The sequence below is a fragment of the Carya illinoinensis genome, chromosome 15, assembly GCF_018687715.1.
Source record: "Carya illinoinensis cultivar Pawnee chromosome 15, C.illinoinensisPawnee_v1, whole genome shotgun sequence".
Lineage (NCBI taxonomy): Eukaryota > Viridiplantae > Streptophyta > Magnoliopsida > Fagales > Juglandaceae > Carya > Carya illinoinensis.
The window spans coordinates 32,603,616-32,626,363 of NC_056766.1; the positions used below are offsets into that span (position 1 = coordinate 32,603,616).

Genomic DNA, 22,748 nt, shown 5'->3' on the forward strand with positions numbered 1-22,748 from the left:
TTTTGAAAAGTGTCAGTAAAATTTCCTCTGATTTTTCAAGATTGTTGTCTATATAAGTATTGACTTTGATCAAAAGCTTGGTATAGAAAAAAAATAAAGTTATGGCAAACATCTTCACCGCTAAAACTTAAGAATACATCATATCATGGACGGATGGAAGGAGATCAAGAGGATGAAGAAGAGGAAGCAACTCGAGCTACATACAAGAAAAAGTCATCAATTCTAGTATTGTTAGAAATAAAATTACTGCAATAATTCATCAATTCTAACGATTTTTATGTTGTTCCAGGCTTTTAACATCAAGTTTTGAAACTTGTCTCTTGCAGCCAATTTTATCTGTTTGTGACGAAGAAAATTCATCACAATATGTAGACTGAGATTTCGCAGCGATCTGTGACTTTTTGCGAGTGTTAAATTCACGGCAAACTGAAAAAAACTTGTTGTGACCGAAAAATTCGTCGCAATACTTAAAAACACCCTCCTTTTATTCCTTCCGCGCGGCCTCATTGAAGGTCATGAACCCATCCGCTCCCACGAGCCCCTCCCTCTTATCTTCTCTCTCTCGCGCTCCCTCTCGCACGGCGGCCATTTCCCTGCAGGTACTTCTCTCTCTCTCTCTCTCTCTCTCTCTCTCTCTCTCTCTCTCTCTCTCCTGACTTCGAACCACGGCTTTCACAGCAGACCTTCTTTCTCTCTCTCTCTCTCTCTCCACTGCATATTTCTTGTGGGATTTGGGGATTTCTCCTACGTTTTGTGCAATTTTGGGTCGCTGCCGATTTTAGGATTTGGGGATATCTCCTACGTTTTGTGCGATTTTAGGTCGCTGCCGAGTTTACCCACATTGTGAGTTCTCTTCATCTCCCTAGCTCTCATTCTTTTCCTCTGTATTTTCCCCTTTCAAAGTCTCTGTTTTCCCTCTTTATACCTCACGAATCTATTTTTACAGAGCCATCAATACCTGCCCGTTGTTGGCCCTGCGATTTTGTTGTTTCCGTGAACAAACCTCTCTCACATTTGTAATGCTCTGTCGTTTTTCCCCTCTTTTTCTCTTTAATTTTTCGGATTTCTCTTTTATCTTCATTGGATGGTTTTCTTGTAAGGCACAACTTTTAAATGCGTTAATGCCGCTAAGAGTAAGACGCAGAAAATTCTTGGAACTCTAATTTGCATTTCTTTTGGTGTCACTACACAATTTTTAGGTATAGTAAACTAAGCTTGGGTCTCACTTTTCGCCCAATTAGTTCGTGGCATGTATGATTGTTTTCATTGAATTATTTTATGGATAATGTTGGAAAGGAGCAGCTGGCTTTGTTATTCTCTTGTATAAGAATCCTTCTACATACAGTCGGGTCATGCAAACGTTGCGGAGGCGCTAAGTTTTGACCGTACGGCACATGGCAGGGTCATTTCCTCCTCCAATGACAGTTGGTACGCATTTACTGTGCTGTTTCTTCTTTTATTCTCTCTCTCTCCAAGAATTTCAGTCTCCTTTTTGCATTATTTACATTTGTTCTCACTTCCTCGCACACAAGCTCTGCTCTGCACTTTACCACCCATCACATTCGAAAACCAAAGGAAACTCGGAACTCCAATCTGCTATCATCCACCTCCCTTCCCCTCCGTGAATTTCAACTCCGTAGCCCCCCGGCTCTGCAGTTTCGGCATCTCAAATCGGTTGCATTTCGTGTTCAAACCAGGTATTTGAGCTCTATAAAGCTTTGGCCGTTGGCTCCGTCTCTGCTTTGAGAGTGATAAATGGTTTCTGTTTTTTATTTTATAAATAAAAAGATAAAAGACCGCACCTGTGCGAAACGAAATGAGGAAGAAAAAAATCCAAACAAAAACACTGAAACAGAGCTCGTGTTCCTCTGGATCATTGTCTTCCTGCTTGACTGGGTTTTCAGTTGACAACTTGATTTGTAATTTCTGCTTCCATTCTTAAATCTTCCCTTGGTGGCTTAGCTAATTTTGGCAGATCTTGAGAAGGAGCTTTTCTCGCAAACTGAATACTCCTTTCAAGAGCCAGTGACATGGACTTTCCTTCTTCATCAACAGACAATATTCTAGGACATATGTCAATTGGAGGTTGTATTTGGTTACATGTTTTTTGGGATCTGGCTTCCAGCTGACTTGGTCCCCGGTTTCGAGTCTTTCAAGTTTTTTGCAGCAGGTAGAGGAGGCACCAAAATGGAAAACCCAGAAAACCCACTACCAAAAATCCATATACTCAGAAAACTTACTACCAAAAACCAAACAAACATTGAAATGAAGGAAAAAAAAGTAGATAATCGAAACCTTATTTCTGGTAACTCTGAAATAAATTAGTGGGGAAAAAGAGACATGGGGGATTTTGGAAGAGTTGGAGCAACTTATGGTATTTTCGGCCTCCATTGGTTATGTAGTAGAGACCTTATTCTCAAAATCTTCCATGATTGTCTTAAGAGAGGTAAGAATTCCATTAGTTCTGTATTTTCTCTTTTCGTTTCGTCTTCAAAGAGCTAAGAACTCGGGAGCAATGAAAGAAAGGGAGGGAAATGGAAGGAGGGATCACTAAACGGGGCGTTTTGATTTTTTGCCACATCGCCTGGTGTTTGCACCGCACTTACCCAAAGCAACTGCATTTAGCTTTTTTCCTTGTATAATTGTTAAGGTGTGGCAGTTTGGGTTAATTTAATTGGCTGTACAGGATGTTTTTAAACTGTTTTGAGTGTTGTATCCATGATGTTTTGAGAAGATATTGGTTTTCAGGATGTCTTATTGGTGGATTAAGTAATGTAATGTGTGAAATGGTAGAGTGGGTTACAGACTATTTTTTACAGTAATTTTTATTGTATTTTGTGGTCTTTGTTCCTGCTTATTACGATTTTATTTCAATTTTCAAGGCATGAGAAGTATTTTGATATCAGGCCCTGTGAATACTTGGAATTCTTTTCGTTGAAGAGAAGAAATAAGGTGGACTATGTTGAGTCTGTGACTGGCAGTCAAGGTATTATTATGTTAGGATAGATTTCTGAATATTCTGTTGATGCCTAGGTTTCCTTCATGCTATTTGTTCTCAGCTTATTATATATCTGAACTGGTCTTGGGTTGAAGTATGTCGTGTAATTTTTCTAAATGAATTGGTATGATGCCTATGCATATTCAGACTATATTATTATATAATGACTATCATCACTATCGTCCATTGTCATTGGCATCTTGCTCCTGTACATTGAGATAAATAGACGTTAGGGCTTTTGCCTTTTTTGGTATATCTCATGGAAATAATCTATTATATGCTTTTGAGCTTATCAGTTGTCTTCAGTTGCGGCATTTTAATAGGTTAAAGCTGTTACCGAGGAAACCAAATCTGTGGTTATTAAATTTGTACCTACTGTTATTTCTTTAATTTACACAGCATATACATCTATAGAGACATGCAAATCTTAACTCATACATAGTGAGCAGTACTTCATATGATCAATCTATATTCATATGATCAATTTAAATTAATTTTACATAAATGAACATTAATGGAAGCAGAACTTCATTATAGTGAGCCAAGTGCTCTATCCTGTATAACTTTTTGGGGCTAGATGATGTTCAAGAGTTGACAGAAAGATTTTAGAATTGCTTTAAGAATTGCTTGATATGCTAGGGACTTGGGTAAGGTTGTTGGGTGCAGATATTTATAACTTTAAGAATTGCTTGCTTTTTAAAATATTTTGACTATGTAAAATTCGCAGTTCTAATACCCTTATGTCTTGTGTTGACATGGTTTCATGTCATTAGGTGTTAGTTTTCCTGCTCTATCACACATGGCCATCAATATTCCCTTTGTGGGGTATATGGCTCCGATCTACCTCTTATCTTCACTGTGCATGGCATGCTTTTGGAAAGCATTTTGGACATATGTAGACCATGACACATTTACAGTGGTACTAGACCTTGCTTTTGGTTGGCTTGTTTGAGATGTCATTTATATGGAATTCAGCTTGATCGGCTGCATCACCTCTGAAACAAAGGGAAAAAAGCACAATTGTTGGACTAGCAGTAATCTAATTCAAAGTTTTGGCTTTTTTAACTTTATCATTGGCTGATCAAAGACTATATTCTTCATTACTTGTTAACATTTAAACTTACAAGGGGTTTTATCAAATTGTTAGACCCTTTCATAAAATTTATGAGCTGTATCATTGAGTGCAGAAGTAGCTGGCCTGGCCTGAGTGTCTATTAAAGTCATTTTTATTCTTCATTAGCTCAATTCTAATATTTTTATATTTGGGTAGATAAATTATGGTACTAAATCATGTTGCTTTTATTTCTTACTTCTTACTTCTTACGATCATTGTTTTATTTTATTTTGTGGTAGCAATATGGTGATATCAGAACTCTGTGCTTATTACTCGATCTCTTGAAATTCTTGTAGTCAATTGTTTTACTGATCATCTGATCTTTAGCTACTTGCTAGGTGACTACGATACCAAGCCTAACCTTATGTTTTTACTTATCGAGAAAAAAAAAAAAAGATACCAAGCCTAACCAGAGCATAAGTGAAGTAGCTATGTTAAGAGGAGCCTCTATTTATTATTGTTCAGTTTTCTTGGTAACCAAACAGAGATTAATAATGATGCCGTCTTCGTGGACTGATACTTTATTTTCTCTTTAATTGATAATCAATTCATATATTGTGTGTAATCCTAATGAATTCATATATTAGGTTTAATCCTTTGTAAATTCTTGTAGTTGCTGCTAAAGTTTAATGATGAGTGACAGAAGATGGAAAGAGGGCATTAAAGGAGCAGCATGGGTGAGGCAGAGGTGACATCTATCTGCCTGTTGGTTCCATGTAATTTCTTAGTAAGTTAATTTTTATTTATAGTTAATTGATGCCTTCCTGGTATGCAATGAGAAGGACATTGCAAAACACCTCAGGGTAAGATGTTTAATATCTCATGGTTGAAGCGAGTTGTGGATGTTCCAAGTATGGTAGGCTATGATTGTAAGAAACATTAGTTGCTTCCCTATTGTAGTACTTAATTGCCTTCCATTAATGCACCATGCCAGTGTATAGATTACTATAGTACTCTGAAACTGCTCATTTGGATTTATGAATGACTATTCTATTAAACCAATTTGTCTCAGTTGCCACTTGGACTTTCTTGTTGTGCTTAATTTGTAGAACAAATGGTGAAACTTAGCACGCTCATTTGGATCATCTCATTAAATTATGTTTTCAGTTTCTAAACATATATATGTACTCCCTTTGTGTTGGATCAGGTTTACATATCCAATGTTGCATTTAGTTTAACAAAGCTAGTTTAATATATGTTACAGGAAATATGGAAACAGAACTCTTTGTACTAATGAAAGAATTCAAATCGATAAGAAGGCTCGTAGAAGCAAGGTCTGTACTAGCATACTAGCATGATGAAGAAACTCAATGGCACTTATTAATAATTATAAGAACCATCTATCTAATCATGTACTCTAAATTCATTTCAATTGTGCAATTTGTCTCCATACAGGTGCAGTTTTTGCCCAAGCAGGTGCAATGTAAGCATACACACATGCATCCATCTATTAATATATAAATTGGAGACATGGATTTTATTGTAAGGTTAACATTATAACACATTATAAATCTGTACAGATATATGTATATATATATTTACACCAAATATATGCATGCTGGATTTCTTATCTGTACATCCATCTATTAATATATCTAAATATATATGTCATGACTTGATCAGCATGCACATTTGGTTGTCTAGTGTTAGAAATTATATTGGTTTTGACTTCAATGCCTCCTGCTTTATTACTTTAAGATCATAAACTTATCTATATATATATATAGACACACACATACTGTTGTTAATTTCCAGAGTAGTTAAAGCCTTGAAGAGTTGAGGATGTTCAGCTGTTATTGGTGGCCGTATTGACTCTTGGTCGGTTTAGACTTTAGACAGAAATTAACCAGCTATCTTGAGGTTGATGTACCATATACAACATTAACAAAGAAGGCAAAATTTTTCCATGCATTCATGCATGTGGGTATTAGATTATTTTAATTCTTGGGTGATATTTTCTTGCTGAAACAGAGCCTTTTTCTTGTAGAATAAATGCCCCTTTTTTTTACCTTCTAATCTGTAAGTAAGTGATTTCTCTATCCTTCAAGGGCAAAACCAGCTATCAAGTGATCCTTAGTTCTCCAAACTTTTTGGTTTCAACAAAGTTATCAAAAGCTGTCAAAACATCTATTTTGGTGAAATTTTCCAGATTTTCCCTAACAATCTGGTTCCCTTCAATTCCTAACACTTTCCTATAATCTATACATTCTTTATCCATGACTTTCACCTAGTGGTAGGTCTTCCCCCTCTTTTTATCTGCACAACAATTAGCGTCGCACTAGCCATCATAAAATACGGATCATTCGGCTTCACAAGTTTCATTTTAGCACAATGTATGCTCTATGATTTTCTGAACTAATTTTGTTATATAACTCCTTATAATTCTTGATGTTTTAAAAAAAGAAGAATCCACGTGTCACCCTTCAGCAATTAGGCATTCTTGCTTGTTATCGTGGAGAAAGAAAACTTATGAGCACTATTATTTATTTGCGGTGGGACTATCAACTCATTGTTGTCGTGGAATGGGGTCCTCAAGTCTGTATCAACTTTAATTGGCGTGAGCCCAGAGGCTGAAATTGCATTATATACCCTATGTTTCTGTTGGGTCCGTATCTCGTTAAATGTTAATATCAAGTGCTATCATCTTGGAGACACGATTGGGTCTGCATTTCCTATTGCAGAGTGTTGAATATCAGGTAGAAGTATCCAGTTACTTCCCTGCATAGCCATGAGTTATGTGTGAGAATATATAAATCAATAAAAAGTTTGGTAGTGTGATAAAAACTTGCAATGATGGTCATAAACGTTTGTGATTATCTTCTATATTTTTTCCCCTTCTAGATAGGTATCTATCTTATACATCCAGTGTACATAAGTTGCACATTTGGTTCTTTTTAATAAAGATTTCTTGTTTATAAAAAGAAGGTAAAAAATCTATGCAAAGAACCATTATTTTCTGGGATTTACATAGTTTATTCTTTTTTCCACCTATCATATAAATTTTTGATAGATGAAACCTTGGGGAACTACACACGCCATTGATATATCATTTACTGTGTTGGGCTTATTGACAAGGCATGATACTGCATTCTTGACTTTCTTATATCGACCATTATTTTTTATTCTCAGCACTACAAATTGGCATGGATTCATGCTGATTTGTCATTCTATTTTCTTGCCCTTATATTAATTTGGTACTTAACATCTAGGGAATTTGGTTTCTGGGATCCTTCAGGATGCACAAATGCATCTAACTTGGATTCTTTTTCTTATCTTTTTCCTTTTTACTCATTTAAATTAACCCAAATCAAATGAAAGAGTCCTAGGGCAGTTTTCCCTTTAGACAGAATTGTCACGTTGCTTGTAAGTTATGGTTTTTTAACTTCATGCAGAAGATTTCTTCTCCACGTCATTTTATCTTTCTGAAATTTTCCTGCAAGGATTTCTCAGTTATAGTCAACTAATTGGTTTAGACAAAATCATGGAAGTGGGGGCGGGTAATGTTTATAAATTGTGTTTTATGTTGATGTGAAAATTCATGTAATGGGATTTTGTGATCTTGTTTAATGTTTTTTATTTTTATTTTATATATATATATAATTTTGTAAGCGGCCATTTTCCGCGATTTTAAATCACCGGAAAAGCCTATTTTCGGTATTTTTGAATCGTCGCAAAAGGTATGCCGACGACACTTAACCATAGGTTAATATGCTCTATTTGGCGAATTTACAGGCCTTTTCTGGTGATATATAATCGCTGGAAAAAGTATTATTTCCAACGATTATTTTCCAACGATTATTATAAATCGTTGGTAAAAGCATCAGCAACCCTTCTTTGGCTTCCAACGTAGATTGGCACAAAAATCGATGGAAACACTTATTTGTAGTGATTTTGGGCACTTTTTGTGACAAAATCAAGTGCTGGAAAAAGCCTATTTTCTTGTAGTTGATTGAAAGGCCATTAGAAGAAGTCATGCTCTCGATACGTATGTGCGATTACAATTTAGCAAGAGGTCCAATTATAGAGTAGTATTTATTGCAAATAAATAAAAACAAAATTTATTTATTATCTATTTTTTATCATTTTATCATAATGTGATAATAAATGATAGGTTTATAAAAGAAATATAATAAATAATTTTTAATTATTTAATGTTATATAATAAAATAATAAAATAATAAGAAAATAGATGATGAATGGAGAGCAAATGGGTCAGACAAAGGAGAGACTCTACTACTCAATAAGAATGTCGACCATACATGCCAGCTAATTGCGGAACTTTCAACCTTCGAAATCGTATTAAATTATCTAATTGGTCCCACAGCAATAGCAATATTAATCATCTTTCTTTTAATATTTTTCAAAATATAAAAATAATAAAAAAATTTATTTTTTCATCTATCGATAATCATGCAAAAATTATAATAATATGATAAAATATGAATAAAATTTTTATTAATTATTTATAAAGTACAAAATAATGCAATAATCTTGTCCTCTAACAAGTTATAATATAAGTAAGTTTATCTATATAATTTAATTAAAGAAATATTAATAATAAAATATAATAATATTTTATTATTATATAGAATGTGATGACTAGTCTAATGTAGACTTTTTTTTTTTTTTTTTTTTGAAATAGACTTCAATTCAATTCTTGAATTAAGAAAGTTACAGCTGTGATCAATAAATCCGGGTACCAACCCTGATTACAAGCCAACTACTTATCTGTTTTAAACTCCCCCGCACACAATAAGTGTCGGACACTGTCTAAAAAAACTTTAGAAACTCTCTGATGACACAGCCATTTTGAGATGCGAGACTCTGTATAAACAGAGATGTCCATCCCGACTTGTCTATGAGACACCAATCCACACCACTCCCACCCTCCAAAAGAGGGAAATGACTCATTACCCTACTCCTCCAAAAGAGGAAAGGGACTCACTACCCTACTCCTCTAAAAGAGGAAAGGGACTCACTACCCTACTCCTCCAAAAGAGGAAAGGGAATAATCTATTTCAATTTATTTTCATTACCCTAATAAAACCCACTAACAACCGTAACTGAAAAGCAAAACAAAGTAGCATAGTACATAACTACCCAACCCCACTAACTGCACCGTATACTGTGTGCTACTCTAACCCACTAACTGCGGTGTGCTCTCCACTAACAGAACAGTCATCTGTTGCATGTGCTCGTCTCTGTGCCCATGCCCGTTGCTGCCCATGCCCAGGAAAAAACCAGCCCCGTCGCCGTCTCCTCTCACATGCACATGCACATCTTCACCTTTGTTTATGCACCGAAGCCCAGAGGCAAAACAACCTCCTCCTCTTCGTTCAGACCCCATGCGCAGAGCCACCGAGAGCTTTATTCCATACACACACAAAAACAAACTGGACTAACCAGATTTAATACAAGAAATAAAAGAAGAAATCAACAAAACCGCCTGACTTTGATTCAAAAAAGCTCCGACCATCATCCCCAAAAACATCCACCGTGAAACTCCGGCCAGAATCCACCCCAAAGATGCTTTATCCCCTCCATACCGCTCGGCGTGCATCCCCCAAAAAAACCCCTGTTTTCCATGGTTAAAACAGAGTATATATACTCCATGGAGAAGCACCCCAAAACAGTAAGCAAAACATCCATCTCCCGAACAGCAAACTAATCGAGCCACACCGTGAACCCTCTCTGCCATCCCCTCAGAAGACCAACACCACATGGTCAGGGACGCCGGCCATACATATCCGAAAACTCCATTTCCCACAGAGAATGACCCTCCGCCCAAACTGGGTGAACTGATATGGGTAAGGACACGGACCCAGGCCTTGTGATGGTCTTTCAACAGAGCAAAAACTCAGCTAAAAAAGACAGAACAGCTCTTATTAAAAGCATCCCCAAATGGTTAGCTTTGCCCATACCATGACCATGGCCAAGAACGACGTCGAGGCCCTCCTTCACCACCGTGCAAGCATCATTCCGCCCACTGCGAGATATAAAAAGAAGGATGGCTTCGAGCTCCTTGACCGGGAGGATGGCTTCCACCTCCAAACTAACACTTTCTTGTAAACATAAAACACACAAAAAGAGAAAGGGAACGGAAAAAAGACCTTAAACTAAGAGGGAAACAGAGAGATGGAGGGAGACGAAACTCGGCCTAAGTTTTTCTAGAGAGATGGAGGAGCTTCTCTCTTTTGTCATTGCAGAATTCTAATTAGACTGATTAGTCTAATGTAGACTAAGTTTTAAGTGATTGGTTAAAAGTAAAAAAGTTATATATTAGTAAAATTTTAAAATATTGAAATGACTAATTCAATACCAATGCAACCAGCGCATAAAATATTAAAACTTGTCTTCTATCATAAAACTTGTCAAACTTTTGTATTGAAGTAGCCTTCTATAAAGCAATATTAAAACTCAATTGTATTTACATAATTGCCACTTAGAATAAATCTTCCCAACACCCTAACACCCCAACACCCCACCTTTTTTTTGTTTTTTAATATTTTTTTAATATTTTTTTTAAATTAATTTAATTATTTTATTTATTATTTATATATTAAATATTTGATAAAAAATAAAATAATAAAAATTAAAAAATAGGTGGGGTGTTGGGGTGTTGGGGTATTGTGTAGCATAACCCTTGCCACTTATCCCTTTTTGCCGTGCAGCTTCCCGGAAAGAATTCTAAGGGTCCATTTGGTTATCAAATTTATCTCAATTCATCTTATTTATTCATTTAATTTTTTTAATTTTTAATATAAAATATAAAAAATAATTCAATTTTTTAAAATGTTAAAATAATAATAATATTAAAAAATAATATTTTATTCAATTTTTAATTTTTATTTCAATTCACTGCTTGTCCAAACCGGCCTTGAATTTTTCTTTTGTTAGGATGTTGGCTCTTCGTTGGATGTTGGCTCTGATTGAGTTGGAATTATCAATTATGTTACAGTGAATTATGTCGGTGTTTGACTTCGATTACCAGTCCCACGTACGTGACAAGAAGCTCGAAAGAAGTTGCCAACAGGTTTCTCATCTTTCTTTTAATTTTCCCCTTCTTTTTTTTAACATTAATGATGCAATGCACGGGCATTGGCCTGATTGATACCCTTTCTTTAAATAACGAAGCTTCCTACAAGTTTCCTACAACCACTCAACACTATTTTGCCCATCAATATTCCCCGGATATAATTTGGCCGCAAAAGGCATACTTTCTTGTAGTCCTTACTGTTCATCAGCCTAATTTCATACACTATATCTTCTTCCATGGCCTTGCAACCAGCTCTTTCATGGGTTTATGATATGTTCTTGAGTTTTAGAGGTGAAGATGTTCGACAAAACTTTATTTCTCACCTATATGATGCTTTGTGTAGAAGGGGAATCAATACTTACATTGATGAGCACCTTGAAAGAGGAAAAGAAATTTCACCGACACTTCTCAAAGCTATTGAGGAGTCAAGGATTTCGATTATCGTTCTTTCTAAAAACTATGCATCATCGACGTGGTGTTTGGAGGAGCTGATGAAGATTCTCAAGTGCAGAGAAATAAAACAACAAATAGTTATATCGGTGTTTTACAAAGTTGATCCATCGATAGTGAGGAAACAAGAGGAAAATTATGGAAAGGCATTAGCCAACTACAAAGACAAGTTGAATGATGATACGAAGGTGGATAGCTAGAAGGCTGCGCTAAACGAAGTGGCCAATTTGTCTGGGTTCCATTTAAAGAAGGATGGGTATTTAATTTTCGAATATTTATTTTATATCCTTATACATTTTAGATGCATAAACATGCCTGAATATATATGTTTGTGTGTGTGTGTGTGTGTATATATATATATATATATATGCATGTGTGTATGTATACTAATTGATCTTTTTATTTTTGTGCCTTTTTCTTATGTCGTTATAATATGGTAATTAATTAATGCTACTAAAAGGATCGTGTTAGTGAAATAATGTTTTACATGATTATTAGTAATGGTTCTAATGATATTAATTAACGCTTCTATGTTTAATAATGTTGTAATAAATATAACTGTTAATAATTCTTCTCTTTTGAATTGATAGGAATGAATATGAATTTATCCATAGAATCATTCAACTGGTGGACTCAAAAATAATAAATAAAACATACTTTGAGGTTGCCAATCATCCAGTTGGAGTGGCATCTCGTGTGCAGCATGTATATTCCCTTTTACGCATTGGAGAGACTGATATTGTACATATGGTAGGGATCTTTGGAGTTGGTGGAATTGGAAAGACAACTATTACCAAAGTAGTATATAATATAATTTCTTCTAAATTTGAAGGTAGTTGTTTCTTGAAAAACATTAGAGAAACTTCAAAGAGCGAGTATGGTCTAGTCCAATTGCAAGAGACTCTTCTTTCTAATATCCTAGGAGCATCTTCGGTTTGTAATATTGGTCACGTTGACAGAGGAATCAATGTGATAAAGAATAAACTTCATTATAAAAGAGTTCTTCTAATTCTTGATGATGTGGATGATTGGGAACAATTGAAAGCTTTGGCTGGAAATTGTGATTGGTTTGGTTCAGGAAGTAGAATCATTATAACAACAAGGGATCAAAATCTATTGAGAAATTATGAAGTTGATGCAACATATAAAGTGGAGGAATTGAACCATTATGAATCTCTAGAGCTATTTAGTTTGTGTGCCTTTAAAAGAAAGCAACCGCTTAATAACTACGTGGAACTTACACAACGTATAATACGTTATGCTGGGGGCCTTCCTCTAGCTTTCAAAGTGCTTGGTTTGGATCTATGTGGAAGAAGTATACATAAATGGGAAAGTGCTTTGGAAGAGTACAAAAGAATTCCTCACAAGAAGATTCAAAAAATACTTAGAATGAGCTATGATGGTTTGTGTGAAAGTGAGAAGAATATTTTTCTTGACATTGCATGTTTCTTTAAGGGAGAGAATGTAGATTATGTTAAGAAAATATTAGATAGTTGTTCTTTAAGTCCAGATATTGGAATAAAAAAACTGATGGAGAAGTCTCTCATTACCATTGATGATTGTGATAAATTTGAGATGCATGACTTGGTACAAGATATGGGTAGAGAAATTGTTAGAGAAGAATCACCAAAAGAGCCTGGTGAATGCAGTAGATTGTGGTATCATGAAGATATTCGTCATGTACTTGAAGAAAATACGGTAAGAATAACTTTCAAAAATGATTTTAGTTTACGCATGTTTGGTAATTTACAAGAAAATACGAATTTTTTGCAACCAAAAACTTTGTCCACAAAAGTCATTTATGTTGCAGTGGAACCAATTATAAAAATGTAGATTTTTCTTATAACTATTTTCGAGTAAATGGTGATGAAGAAATGCATTTGTAAGTGCATATATATACTGGCTGTCCATTGAACTATATATTATAATTCTAGCAGTTACCAAATTATTATATAGAGGATTTAATGCTTTACTGTATTGTCTCACCATGCAGGGAACCAACCAAATTGAAGGCATACTGATAGATTTACCTAAAAAAGACATGATATGCTTGAGTTCGGAGGCATTCATGAAGATGAAAAACCTGAGATATTTCATAAATCATAATGCACGCTTCTCTGGAAGTCCTAGTTATCTTTCTAATGAGTTAAGAGTGCTTAATTGGGTGGAATATCCTTCACAATCGTTGCCATATAATTTCCATGGAAGGAAGCTGGTTGATCTTAGAATAAGTGATAGCCTCTTCAAGGAATTGGGAGTGGGATTCCAGGTACAACCACTATTATAAATATTTGCTTCTCCTTTTAATTATGTTGTAATCATATTTGAAGTGAACTTTATCTCCAATTTTGCTTTATAGAATTTCCAGAACTTGGCCAGGATGGACTTCTCTCGTTGTGAATTTCTGACAAAAATCCCCGATCTTTCTCATATTCCAAATTTAGAGTGGTTGGATGTTGCTGATTGTACAAACTTAGTTGAGGTTCATGCTTCTGTTGGATCCTTTGATAAACTTGAGCATCTCTCATTTGCTCGTTGCACAAAGCTTACCAGTTTGCCAACAAAGCTCAAGTTTAGGTATCTTAAATGCCTCCGGGTTGACGGTTGCTTAAGCCTTCAGAATTTCCCTGAAATCGAGTTTGAAAAGGAATGTTTAAGGCATCTTAGTTTAGCAAACACCGATATAAAAGAATTGCCTTTATCCATTGGGCACCTCTCTGGGCTTGAAGTATTACATCTAAGAAGCTGCAAAAATGTTGTGCATCTCCCCACTGGAATTCTTTGATTTCAACGTCTGAAGTATCTTAGTCTAGCTGGCTGTTCAAAACTTGTTTTTATTCCAAATATCTTGAAGGATGATTGTTGCTCAATAGATCTTTCGGCGCTGGAACTTTTGAATCTTGAAAATTGTCACCTGCCAGACCCTGATATCCTGATGAGACTCAATCGCTATTTTAGTCTGCGGTATTTAATTCTATCAGGGAGTGATATTATTAGGCTTCCAGAAAGCATTACCATGTTTTTTGACATAATGTACATTGAGTTGATAGATTGCAAGAAACTTCAAGAAATTCCTGCACTGCCCTGTAATATACAAGTCGTAGATATAACTGGATGCCTGTCATTGGAAAGATTTCCAGATAGATTAAAAGTACCGCACCTCTTGACAAGTCAAACGCAAGACCAGCGATGGATTGACTCGTCCTTATGCCTCAAAATTTGTATGAATATAGATGGGTTTTGGGTATCTATCTTGCTCATTCCTCTCTTTCTTACTCGTGCTTGTGTGAGCTTTGGTTTATTGGTTGTTTTGTTGAAATTTATTGATATATTTTTGTTTTACAGGAATACTTTAGAAACCATTCAGGCAACATTATATTTCCGGGGAATAGGATTCCAGAATGGTTTAGCCATACGAAGCAAAATTCCAAAAATTGGATTCCAGACCGATTTGACGATCTTGAGCCGTCTTCAGCAAATATGAATCAAGATTGCATCTATTTTAAGCGGACTCTATCTGGTAGTTTCTGTCGAATAGCAATAAATGGGCTTAAAACTTTGGAAAATATGAGAGGAGTTGCTATATGTGTCGTTCTCGAACCCATTCTGAAGATCTACCCCCAAAAAGGTACTACTCTTATGGTCAGGACTAGAAGGGATGTTTACCCTTATATTGAGTATTTGTCGGGACAACATGTTTATTTAAGGGGTTCAGATGCTAATGTATGGCTGAATTACATCATTTTAGATGATCATATGAACCCATTTAATCTAGAATTTGAAGTTGGTAGTGTACATAAACCGGTGTTCTTCAAAAGCTGCGGAGTCCATCTGATATTCAAGAATGAAAAGGAAGGGGAAGATCATCTAGGTTTTATGCATTTAATGGATGGTATTGGAGGTTCAAAGAGGAGGCGTGTTGATGATGACCACTACTTGGAATCCACTTCGTGCCCACAACCGAACAGGGGTTCCTCAACCTTGGCCATCAATTTTGAATTTCAAGGACTCTCTGAACAGTTTGGAGGAGGAACTTACAAATAATTTGCATCTTGAATTGTCCCCTTAATTGCGGATCAGGTTTTCTTGTTTAGGAACTGATCATTACAATTTGGTGTTTTGGTTTGACAGTCTCCAGTATATGAATCTTATCATCCCTATTAGACCGTTTGTGTAACCATGATCTGTGTGCATATTTTTTTTGAATCTTTCTTCTTTAGTTTCCAATTTCCTACGCCGTGACCCACACGTAAATTTTTTTGGTCTTCATTATCTTTCGCCATAAACCACGTGAATCTTCCTTCTCTGTTTTTCTCTCCCAACAGCTCTCACCAACTCTGCCTCTCTCGTCCAATATTTTTTCTCCCGCATATAGAAGTGCTGCAACCTGAGCGTTCTGTGAACCATCTTCTCAGCATAACTGCCGTCAGCCATTTCCCCACTAACCACTGAGATCATGTTAGGACCTTGTGGGTTATGCTACTGTGAATTGGAATGTGTAATAAGGGATACAGGTAATTGGAGCCGAGACGTTGTAGGAGTGAAATCAAAATTGCATATGAGATGTTTGTGATAATGCCTCATAGGGCCATACGTTTACTGATGAGGGAAACTTTGAGGGTTGCCAAACCTCCATACAATATTCCCACACCTCACCTCAAGGTACAATTCACTCTTAACAGAATTACAAAAAGGATAAAATGACAAGCTACTACTCTGGCTACATGACAGTCACTTGAACGCATAACATAACTGAAAACGCACAACATAAGTAAATAACAACACATGCACACAGTAGCTTAAACGCATCACTTCATAGTCCCAAAACAAACAGCTCCAGTAATAGCTAAACGCACAGTTTCGACAATAGCAATTAGGGGTGTGCAAAATTCCAACCCCTCCGATTTCGACCGATTCCCACTCCGATTTCGACTTCGATAGCATTGGAGTGTTCGGAAATCGAGGTCAGAATCAGAATAATTCCGACTCCAGCTTTCAATTTTTTTTTTAAATCCAGTTGCAAAACGACGCCGTTTTGCATCTGGATTTTTTGTAACTGAGTACTGGAACGATGCCGTTCCATTTAAATAGAAACGACACCGTTTTGCACACGACCAGCCTAGTATGTTCTTCTTCCTTATTCCTTCGTTCCTACTTCCCTTCATTTCTCATTTCCTCACTCCTCAATTCCTCTCACGTTGCTTGACGCCACGGCCCACAACCAAGCACGATTCTGCCGTAGATTGCTTCACACCACCGTCGACGCAGTGCCTTTTTCATGCCCTTTTTGCCAATTGGTAATTTTAATTTTTAGGGTTTTAAATTTAGGAATTTGCTCCGAATTCTAGTTTATTATTTCTTATTCAAATTGGAAATTGGATTGTGTAGATTATATAATTGTGTGAACGAATGTATTGAGGAAATGATTGTGATGTTTCTTTTGTTGAAGTTCTTGATTTTGGACTATGAACATAAGGTGTTTGTGGAAATGTCACAAACAAAAAATAATTGTGTTTGTCTCTTTATACTTCCCCTCACACTTGGATACTTTAGAAACAAATTAGATGAGGGAGATGGGAGATCTGATCCTTATTGCTGGGTTCATTGGTTGATCTAGCAATCCTTGTGTGAAAAAAGTGTTTCTTGAATTATGGTTCCTCAATTATTGGTGGGGCTAGGGATCAGGGACTTGAAAAGGCCATGGGCGGGGAGAAGGTGTAGTAGTAGTGGGGAAAAGTATATTTTATTTATTTATTTATTATTATTATTATTATTATTATTTTCCCTTGTGAATTAGGAACCAACTAAAAAGCAAGCCCATTTTGATAATGATGCTAAAAAGTAAAAATAATCGAGAGAATTCAGATTTTCAAAACACAGGGAATTAGAAGAAGTAGAATGATTATTGAAATGGACTCTATTTTAGTAGTAAAAGTTTTTGAACAATGGCATGATATCCTCACCTTTCATTCACTCATGCATTTTGAAATTGTTCATAAACTAGCTAACCTGGGAGCAGCTGTCCTCATATATGGCTGTTGGGCATATACAACTTGGATAGGATGGGAATGCCTTGATTTCAATTGCTAGTGGGCCTATAAAAGGTTATGCTGTTATGTATATTGAGTCCAGCTTTCAGTTTTGGACTCTGTCAAATTAATTAATGTGACATATTTTAAATGATTTTATATGTCATTACTTCAATGAAAAGCTAGTTAAAATGTGATACACAGTGGCATATCCAAGATCTTAATTCAATGGATGCAAAAATAAATTGATGGCGCTATGCTTTTAAAAGGAAAATTTTACTTCCATATATAGAAAAAATAAACCATTATTTAACCTAGAATGAATGATAAAATCCAATGTATTTTAGAGAAGCCAAAACGCTTTGGGGATCGATAAAGCATTGATTTCTCAAGTTTTTTCAAAACTCCTATTAAGCTGAAAATAGGATAAGATACTTGGGTTTAGAAGCATAACTCAAATGGCATTTTTACTTCTTCTTCAGCTTGGCATGATCAGTTTATTTGGAACTCTAATATTTAAATATGTGTGTATGTATATGTATATGTATATGTATGCATGCATGCATGCGTTTATGTGTGCTTTGATTAGCTAAGTTCTATCAAAGCCGAAAGCTGAACTTACCTATTAATTAATTAATTAATTATATCTATATTTATTTGTTGCTTTTTCTGAATTATTTTTGTTTTTTTTATTATTGTTTTATACTTTTTGGATATTTTATATATGCATAGTACATGTCAAGTTCTATAGGCCTTTATATATATAGCTTATTTGTTTGATACCTTTACTTGCCAATTGTGTTATGCCAATCATTCTATGCATTAAGTATATATACATAATATATATACATAATTATATATATATATATATATATTTGAGAATTAAGTATTGATGTTTATATATATGTGTTAGATTTTATGGTATGGATGCGCAACCATATGAGACTCCAGAACAGGATCGGGATGCCACAATTCTGTCCCCAGCACTAAGATCTAGACCCACTTCCATAACACAAACTTCGTGTGCAAGTAGTTGATTCCCACTCCAGGTAGACATAGAAGATGAGATACATTTAATGAGGAGGAGGAGATGGCTATTGGGATGAGCCGGATGTACCACCACCATTCGTGAGGCCACCACAACCACGATCAAATAAAAAAATGTCGTGGACGTGGGAACATTTCACCAAGGTTGACGGTAATCCTGAGGAACTGCAGGCGAGTTGCAACCATTGTGGTACACAAGTTGGATGTCTTTCAAAGAAACAAGGCACCACTTGTTTGATATCATATCTTAATGGTTGCCAGAGGTATAAGATAGCGATTGATTGGCAGCTAAAGATCAGAGCAAGCTTAGTTATGAAACTTCTACAGTGATTGATGATACACAACTTAAGAAAATGGTCATCCCTCAATACAGTGAGATGTTGAGGGATGTGCTTGCAAAGATGATAATTGAAGATGAGATGCCTTTTACTACAGTCGACAAAAGTTTATCAAGCTGCTTGAGCCACAATTTCCATTGCCATCATGGAATACAATGATGCAAGATTGTATGAAAATACATTTAAAAGACAAGGCTGAGATGAGAGATGTTTGTGACCACTGGCCAGAGAGTCTCATTTACGACTAACACATGGATGTCTATACAGAACGTTTCCTACATGTGTATCATAGCACACTACATTGATAGCGAATGGAATTTAAAAAAATGGATTATTGGATTCAAAGAAATCAATGATCATAAGGGTGCATCCACTGGGGTAGAGATGGATGATTGCTTGAAGGATTGGGAAATTCAAAAAGTTTTATGCATTACAGTTGACAATGCCAGTGCCAATGATACTACAATTGAATGGTTCAAGAGGAATAAGAGGGTGAGAGATGAAGTTATTGGGGCCATGAGTTTATCCATATTCGATGTTGTGCTCATATAATCAACCTGATTATTACTGAGGGCTTAAAAGAGGTTGACGATTCCATTACAAAAGCTTGCAACATTGTGCAGTATGTGAGGGCTTCCCTCCAAAGGTTTACAAAGTTCAGGGCAATAGAAGAACAGTTTGGGATAAAACATTCACTGACGCTGTGCTTGGACGTTCTGACTTAATGGAACTCTACATACATGATGTTGGATGTGGCACAAAAGTACCAAAAAGTGTTTGAGCGGATGAAGGTGGAGGATGGGGGCCTTAAGTATGCTTTGTTGGAGCCTGTAGGAAAGGGGCTCGGTCCGCCGGACACACATGATTGGACGAGTGTGGGGTTTTTTTGTCACATTTTTGTAGATTTTTTTATGACATTACTATGCGGATATCTGGATCCGCATATATGACTGCAAACTTGTGGTTCAGTCATATCTCAGCGCTACACCATCACTTGGAAGATGGTTGTGATGAACCTAGCGGACTGTTATTTGGTATGACTCATAGGATGCTTACCAAATATAATAAATATTGGGGGCAAGTTGAGAAGATAAAGAGATTACTCTTTGTGGCTGTGATCCTTGTCCTCTGATACAAGTTGGCTATGATAGAATATTGGGTAAATTCCATCCTCAGGGCAATGAAGGCTGCGTCGTTTATTACAAGGCTTAAAACTGATCTTGATGACTTATACAATCAATACAAAAATAGTGGCCAGCCTTCATCCGCAGTGGGTACCTCACACTCGACTTTGACACCTCCCTCTGATGACCTTAGCCTAGATGGAGGATTGCGTCGATGCCATCGGAATTACGACGTTATGAACAAGTATTATCAGCTCGTTGCATCGAAGAATATTATGGGGTATACTTCAGAGGTTGAACGGTATTTTATAGAAGAGGTCGAGGCACCTAGTGCTGTATTTGAGATATTAATTTGGTGGAAGGCTAGTTCCACCAAGTATCCAATCCTTTATCGTATTGTCTGAGATGTGCTAGCCATTCCTATTACTATAGTTGCATCTGAGTCGGCATTTAGCCGTGGAGGTCGAGTGTTGGATGCTTTCCGGAGTTCATTGTCACTGTCAACTGTGGAGGCCCTCGTTTACACACAGAGCTGGATCAATGATATGTCTCTTGGACTAGATAGTATTGGCATTGATGATGAGAGCTATAGGCTTGAAGAGGGTAACCTTATTTTATTTGTTTTATTATTATTGATTATTTAATTCTTTTTATGATTTCATAAATCTATTTAACTTATACTTTTTATCATTTCACAGATGTAATTGTGAACCCTAGTATAGTTGCTGATAACTGATAGAGTATGGATAAGGATAAGTTAATAATAGAACTAACTTAATCTTTATTGGTATTAATGGTAATTAAATTCTACTTTTACTGTGTTCAATTTTCTGAATCAATTTTGGTTTCTTTTATTGATTGAAGATTTTTTTTTATCTTAATTTCAGGTACTCCGAATGACCAAGTACAGTGCTGCAGATGATGTTTTTCCTTTTAGTTGAATCAATATGTTTATTCTTATGGACTGTTTAATCAAACTTTGAAATGGACTGTTATTTCAATTATCAATTGTTTAGGACTTTTCTGAATTATTTATTTACATTAATTATATTATTATTATTTATCTAGTATTCAGAATGGGCCCATTTAGAAGTGGGAGTTATGATCAAAAGTCAGAATTTTGACCACGATCAGAAGTTGGAAATCCGATCGGAAGTTGGAACTATTCCTTTCGGAATCGGAGTCAAAATACAATTTGGACTCCGACTCACGTCGGAGTTGGAAGTCGAAAGGCACTGTTTCGACTCTGTCTGAGGTGAAGCACAGGCCTAATAGCAACGTAAAGCTTCCGCAACACCAAACGCACCGCTTCAATCTTCTTCAAAACATAGCCTCCATTTTCCTCAACGACATAAATAACACTTCGGCATCTTCACTTCATAAGCTTGGATTCCATCATTCCTTTCCCTTTCTCTAGCTGGGTTCCTAACAAACCCCCCTCTTTAAGCACCTTGCCCTCAAGGTGCTGCAGTGCTTCGACCTTCCAAGTCAGTGGCTTCTCTCTTGGAAACATGGAGGATAGCCTCAAACTTGAATTGTTCTTCACTAAGGAATGTTTCATAGCCAAGTAGTCTTCCCAAACATTAGTAAGGCTTTTAGAGATTGCAGCATACTCTCTTGCAATTGCATAAACTTGCTCTACAAGCCCACTTAGAGGGCTCAACTCCTCCCCATCAGAAGTAAAAGGATCCTGGCCTTCTGCCAGAAGTTCAAACTTGGCCTCTTCAATACAGTTTGGTCTCTTACCAAGACCAAAATGACTGTTGGAACCACTATCAGTTACTAATGTTCCACTATTTGAATCCCTTGAAATTCCATACAAGTGACTCTGATTATCTTTACTAAGGAATGTGGCATTTTCCATTTTCTTCAGACACATCAATAGCTGCATCAAACTTTGTAGATTCGGTCCATTCTTGACTTGTTGAGTGACTGAACCATGCTCCATCCAATTTAACTTGTCTAGCTCTAATGCATCGCATCAACATACTCCTTGAACCAATCTCTTAAATCTAGATCACTATAGCCAACCGGCAGGTAATAAATTGTGTCCATAAATTCTTCTCTACCCCTATCAAAGGGCCAATGAGGTGGCATTATATCGAGCAACTGAAGAGCAAAATTATTATCTACTAAATCTTGCAAACTTATGAGCCTTTTCCATTGCCCTGCTCCTTCAATTTCATTCCATCCAACTAGGAAAGTGTCATCATCTTCACTTCTTCCACCAGAGAATAATAGTCTGGTTCCATCAGCACTAGAGAGCATTCTAGTGCACCCTTGTCTAGGTACATCATAGTCACCCCTAGAGCCCATATGTTCGTCCAAACCAAGCATTAATTTTTCTGTCAATAGCAGTTGGAAATATTAATTGAATATTTTCTTTTTGGAGAAGACAAATGGAATAAACATGTACTTCATGACCTTCAAAGTTAAAAAATCTTCTTCCAAACAAATCCCAAAACTTTAGTAATTTATCAATTCTACAAGTGACCACACACATCAGAGGAAACACTCCAAGTCCAGTGACAAGAAGAAAAGCAACCTTTATCATGGTCATCAAATGCCTTATTGCTACCAAAAACTGCTTGAAGAGAGATGGAAGTATTTTT

General features: G+C 36.1%; 2 protein-coding genes and 1 pseudogene across 51 annotated transcripts; all 3 read left to right on the forward strand.

Annotated features, from left to right (window-relative positions):
* The window catches only part of LOC122295513, a 55,161-nt pseudogene extending 39,411 nt beyond the window's left edge, over window positions 1-15,750 (forward strand).
* Window positions 102-7,074, forward strand: LOC122295510. 50 transcript variants are annotated; one of them, XR_006238105.1, is made up of 8 exons: window positions 318-599; window positions 1,346-1,428; window positions 1,533-1,697; window positions 2,883-2,986; window positions 3,772-3,917; window positions 4,726-4,800; window positions 5,317-5,386; window positions 5,508-6,047. XR_006238105.1 is itself a non-coding variant. In XM_043104549.1 (7 exons), exons 1-6 carry the CDS (start codon window positions 516-518, stop codon window positions 4,750-4,752), a joined length of 609 nt encoding a protein of 202 aa, XP_042960483.1. In that variant the 5' UTR covers window positions 316-515; the 3' UTR covers window positions 4,753-4,800; window positions 6,606-7,074. The 50 variants fall into 50 exon arrangements, 6 of the variants coding, with proteins under 6 accessions (XP_042960483.1, XP_042960481.1, XP_042960480.1 ...); XM_043104549.1 differs by lacking the exons at window positions 5,317-5,386; window positions 5,508-6,047 and adding an exon at window positions 6,606-7,074 and having other exon boundaries at window positions 316-599; XM_043104547.1 differs by having other exon boundaries at window positions 317-599; window positions 5,317-6,047.
* Window positions 11,964-13,590, forward strand: LOC122295509 (disease resistance protein RUN1-like). Its single transcript, XM_043104544.1, has one exon. It carries the CDS (start codon window positions 12,346-12,348, stop codon window positions 13,429-13,431), a length of 1,086 nt encoding a protein of 361 aa, XP_042960478.1. The 5' UTR covers window positions 11,964-12,345; the 3' UTR covers window positions 13,432-13,590.
* Window positions 15,751-22,748: the final 6,998 nt, after the last annotated feature.

Coding starts and splice junctions, on each gene's coding strand:
- LOC122295510 (XM_043104545.1), top strand. CDS start 516: ATGAACCCATCCGCTCCCACGAGCCCCTCCCTCTTATCTTCTCTCTCT. Junction 600..1,345: donor CGGCGGCCATTTCCCTGCAG/GTACTTCTCTCT, acceptor TTCTACATACAG/TCGGGTCATGCAAACGTTGC. Junction 2,987..3,771: donor GTCTGTGACTGGCAGTCAAG/GTATTATTATGT, acceptor TCATGTCATTAG/GTGTTAGTTTTCCTGCTCTA.
- LOC122295509 (XM_043104544.1), top strand. CDS start 12,346: ATGGTAGGGATCTTTGGAGTTGGTGGAATTGGAAAGACAACTATTACC.